Source organism: Lottia gigantea (assembly GCF_000327385.1).
Source record: "Lottia gigantea unplaced genomic scaffold LOTGIsca_893, whole genome shotgun sequence".
In the NCBI taxonomy this organism is placed as follows: Eukaryota; Metazoa; Mollusca; class Gastropoda; family Lottiidae; genus Lottia; species Lottia gigantea.
The window spans coordinates 5,779-11,239 of record NW_008710933.1 but is presented as its reverse complement, the minus strand read 5'-3'; the positions used below and the strand labels follow the sequence as shown (position 1 = coordinate 11,239).

The following is a 5,461-nucleotide window of genomic DNA, read 5'->3' as shown; positions in this document are numbered from 1 at the left end:
ATCTATGTATATAGCCAAAACTAGACGGATAGAATCCTTTAACCGGTAGCTTATTACAGTTAAGAATTAGGCGACCATACCCCTTTAAGTTCAAACATCTAGTAGGCCCTATTAAAGACCAATGTCATTAAAGTTACGCCACCTCTTTTTCTCCGAAAATTTAAGCAACATCCCTTTTAGATATGGGTACCTAACGCCCGTTCTATCAACTGCTTATGCCAGTAAAAAATTAGGCTAGTAGGCCCTATTAAAGACCAATATCATTTAAAGTTACGTCACCTCTTTTAGACAACATCCCTTTAAAATATTGATATTATACCTATCAACCGATAGCTCAATATAGTAAAGAATATGGCGGTCATACCCCTTTAGGTAAACTACCATCAATAGGCCCTCATTAATTACATGACCTATTTACCCGAAATTTTAGAGATCATCCCTTTAAGATATAGCATACCTTAAAGTTCTATCAACCGGTACTTTATTTCTGTAACGAATCAGGATTTTATATCCCTTTCTACGAGGACCTATATATCATTTAAATTTACATTACCTTGGTACCCGAAATTTTAGAAATGAAATGAATGGATTTTTACGTCCTACTTTTCTGCACCAATTGGGCTATTGAAGACGGGCAAAGCCATGCAGGGTCCAATGAGGGAAATTTTGCCAGGACAGCTGCATTAGCCTGCTCTTTTTCGATTTCCAACTGTCGAGGGATCTTTAACGTGCCCCGAAATTTTAGAGAATGTCCCTTTAAGATATAGTGCACTTATAACTATGTTATCATTATGGATGTTTATATACAGGTATTCTGTAATAAGTATAATATATACATATCGAGTACTTGTGAGATAACAGTTCAGTTATCTATATTAATAATTTTATAAAAGTTCAAATGTTATCGTCCACGTTAGCTTGTTATTGGAGACCTTTAGTTGAAGAAATATTTCGACGCAGAATTGGGTATGATCACATGATAGGAGAAGGTCGTTGACCTGTCAGATAAAATGACTGATTTATACATACTACGTTAATGGGATTGGTTGAAAATAGTTTTTCTTAACTTTTCATGTGTATCGGAGACGCAGATACCATAGATTTTCACCATTCCAATGTTCTGTCAGACGTCTGTGGATCCTTTAAAACCAGGCGTTTGATGAAGTCATTATCACAAAGGCTGCGAATAACATCAAAGAGGCTTTCTTCACCATATAACTTAGTTTTAGTGGTATTGCAAGCACCACAGGCGTCTGACTGAAAATTGGAATGGTGCAAATTGATGCTCTTAGTGTGCCAGATACACATAAAAGATTAGAAAACATCTTTACAATCCATTTAATATATCAAATACTCTAGTCAGTCAGTACATCGAAACAATCAATAACTATGCTCGTACGACTTGCGAGTTGAAAAAGGAACTCTTCCTGGTTTTTATTTTCAATTAAATAGTTTGATTAATTATTTTTCATTTACCTAAATTCACCTTATCCTCGTTCAGAAAAAAATCATTTGATATTCATAAAATCCAAATTTTCCGTTTTATGAATATAATCTGGATAGCCTAAATTTGCTTTTTGTTCTGCAAAATTGTTTAGAATCAGAAGGCAATTGAGCCCACCTTACTGCCAATGTGGTGTTCGTTTACATTCCATTTATAAGAGTAAGATCTAATTTTTCTTCTTCAGTTCTGTTCAAATATGTTGGTAGTTGGACTGGTTTCGTCACAACCCATGTGCAATCTGGAGCAGCGATGCAGCGTGCAGTCCTTTGATGTAGTCGGGGACGGGGATGTCGCTGCTATCGAAAAGCAATATCAAAAGAACATACAGATATGCATTATTTCGTCGTTATTTTTGTTGGCATCAAAACATTGCAATATTATTGAATAACTTTATTACATAGTTCAATCTATATAAATTATAATAAAAGCACTCACTATACAGTTAGTATACAAAATAAATCTTTAAATATACAAATTATAAAAATATAGGCCTATAAAAATTAAATTTAGCACATTTTGATTCTGAAAACGGTAATCGAATTTTTACAATGTCAAGCTCTTACGAGCTTTCTTGCGTCACGGAAGTTTGTAAATGCGGCGATTTGATTGGATTGTACGTTAGCATATAAAGCCTATCAGAGGCCTCGTCAGAAAGTCTGTAATCATTGTGGATTGGCTTCTCTAGAGTAATCCAATCAAATCGCTGCATTCGGTGATACAAGAAAGTTGGCTTCTGTAGTCAAGGTCTGAAACGAAAAACGTAATAGCTTGACATTGTTAAGATGGGAAATACATTTGCCTCAATCTCACTATAATATGTATCATGGTTTGTCACAATCTGACTAACTAATGGGTTTTCTGGTTTGTCACAATCTGACTAAATATTAGGTTCATGGTTTGTCACAATCTGACTAACTAATGGGTTGTCTGGTTTGTCACAATCTGACTAAATATTAGGTTCATGGTTTGTCACAATCTGACTAACTAATGGGTTTTCTGGTTTGTCACAATCTGACTAAATATTAGGTTCATGGTTTGTCACAATCTGACTAACTAATGGGTTGTCTGGTTTGTCACAATCTGACTAAATATTAGGTTCATGGTTTGTCACAATCTGACTAACTCATGGGTTGTCTGGTTTGTCACAATCTGACTAAATATTAGGTTCATGGTTTGTCACAATCTGACTAACTAATGGGTTGTCTGGTTTGTCACAATCTGACTAAATATTAGGTTCATGGTTTGTCACAATCTGACTAACTAATGGGTTTTCTGGTTTGTCACAATCTGACTAAATATTAGGTTCATGGTTTGTCACAATCTGACTAACTAATGGGTTGTCTGGTTTGTCACAATCTGACTAAATATTAGGTTCATGGTTTGTCACAATCTGACTAACTCATGGGTTGTCTGGTTTGTCACAATCTGACTAAATATTAGGTTCATGGTTTGTCACAATCTGACTAACTAATGGGTTGTCTGGTTTGTCACAATCTGACTAAATATTAGGTTCATGGTTTGTCACAATCTGACTAACTAATGGGTTTCATGGTTCTCATATTGCTAATTGTGTGAATTCAGACCCTTGAGTAAAACAAAACGAGGTCGGATGTTCACAGGATGTGTTATATCATGTCAAAGTGTCTTGTAATCGAGTATCAGTAGACGTCGTTAACATATCCTTTGATCCAGAGCCATTATAATGGTCACTACAAAATAAAGGGCACCTGCTACCACGTTCAGTATAAAGGAGTATCCATAAGAATCGGCGAGTGATGTATACACACAGAATCCTATCAACGTACAGATACCTGAAACATATAAAAAAAAAATTATAATGATTCGTTGTTCTGCCCAGTGAGCTCCATGTCTTTGACCCGAAATCTTGAATACAAACGAGCTTTTCCAGCTTTTTTGCATGATACTGAGGACCCTAATTTAAGTTTCTATTAGTATATCTGACCCAATATATCATTCGATTCTTACCAACTACAAACGTCGGACAGACTATTTACCCTTTGCGCTAGAAAATCTCTTCCAACTATTAGAAAATGAGTGGAATGTAGTCTAATAAAAGATAGAGTCAATTTCAGCTATTTCAGTATAGAATTGACAACCAGTTCTTATACAATTCAACAGAAACTTGGAGACCCACGCTTTTTATTCTTTAAAGTAATACTGGTAGCTGAAACCTATCAACTGGTAAAGCAAAGATTTAAACGACGACTTAAAGATGGGTTCCCTTAGTTTCATTTTTGTTTATCCAGACTGTACATTCATGGACATTTATGATTGGTTAAAACTCTTAATTATATGCAATAAGAACTTAATGATATGATTAAGAATACATGATAATTCATTAGAAACACCAATTAATCAAATAGTTTGCTTAATTTGAAACTAAAAAGTGAGGAAACCCATCTTTAATATTTAAAAGTGACGATTGTTTTTAATCTCTAGACCTGTCTATAATAAACCTAAAAACAATTACGTGAAATGCGATCTTGAAATGACATTAATCTTACCTGCTAAACCAGCTAAAAGAATAACAACATTCTTGACCCGGTTGGCTGTATGTTTAAAGATGAACATTATCAGTAGGAGGAATGTTAGAAGACCCAGAACACATCCTATTATAACAAAGGCTCTTACAGTCTGAAACTTGTCGCTTATTACATCTGAAAAGCATAACAGTTTTGTGTTAAGAAAACGGCTCTACTAAACTGAAATTTGAAATAACGTACAGTTCGACAACTCTGGTACGTCCACTACTATAATATGTTTACTCTTGTTCTTGCATTTGGACAAGATTTTGATAAACGGAATTGTCTTGCTTGTATGGATTAGACGTGATATTATGAAGTCTGAGGAACTGAGCAGGGCTAGAGTTGTCAAGCTTTCCTAGGGTGAAGTCAAATGTTCATAATGTGCTCATGGTGAGCCCAACTCAATTGAGTATATTGTTTTGGATTGGACGAGTATCAGAGATCCGAAGACGAACTTGTAACAAAGGCTGCAAATATATTCTGCTGCATTGTTGAAAATCGTAAGATAATCTGAGAAATCTTGTGAACCCTATTTGCCGTCAGAGAGATTCTCCAGACGAAAATTCATCTCCCTTCGGACAGTGCTTTCCTAACTTACAAAATTAATCCACAGATCTACCACATTTTGAATTTCAACCTCGACAATGTTGTCCCCCCCCCCTCCATTAGGTCAGTCCGTCCCTTATTTATACCCACTATCTCGAGAGGTTGGCGCCGCTAGTCTAACTATAAGTTTTTCATGAACTTACCTTCTGGTATAGAAGAACAACTCCGGACAGACAGAGCCTCTTTACAGATCTCCCATAAACCACTATCAAATAAAGTTCCATTTTCCCAATGTGGAGTCGCAAGAGAGACGATATCCAAAACTACAGCAGATAAAACCAGGAAGGCTGAGATTTTTGTAAACAGAGTAACGTCCGAGAAAACCATTTTAAAAGTTTTTAGTTACACTGAGGTAAACGTCTTTTACCAATGTGACTGTCAGGTGGGTGTTTCTTGCTCCAATGTAACTTGTTGGTAACCAAGAGAAATGTGGCGTTCTTAGTATCTGCGTCTTATAAAATGTGAAGGAACGGTCAGTAGGTTGTGATTAAACCAGACCATAAACTTCTCGTGTCACTGTACAGGCTTCATGATTAAAGCTACAATGGGCAAAATTTCGTGAAGATTTACCACTTCCACTATACAAAGCTACTAGTACTGCAATGGGATGCGATACAGAACTGAATTTCAGAAAATCGCCATGAATATGCGAAGCGTGGAAAGTTTCTAGTGCTTAAGCAATTTTTACAGACATTTTAGCATATAAGCAAAATCTGCAAGGGATGTAGAGCTGACTTGCTGATGATGGTTATTTCGACTACACGTATTATGCTATCATCAAACGCCAGCAATTTGCTCCCTCTTG

The 5,461-nt window shown here is 35.9% G+C and overlaps 1 protein-coding gene across 1 annotated transcript; it reads right to left on the bottom strand.

Annotated features, from left to right (window-relative positions):
- Positions 1-3,175: 3,175 nt before the first annotated feature.
- LOTGIDRAFT_176275 (hypothetical protein) lies at positions 3,176-4,983 on the bottom strand (the record flags this gene model as incomplete). The annotated part of the gene is made up of 3 exons (XM_009068135.1): positions 3,176-3,315; positions 4,030-4,182; positions 4,800-4,983. 3 exons carry the CDS (start codon positions 4,981-4,983, stop codon positions 3,176-3,178), a joined length of 477 nt encoding a protein of 158 aa, XP_009066383.1.
- Positions 4,984-5,461: the final 478 nt, after the last annotated feature.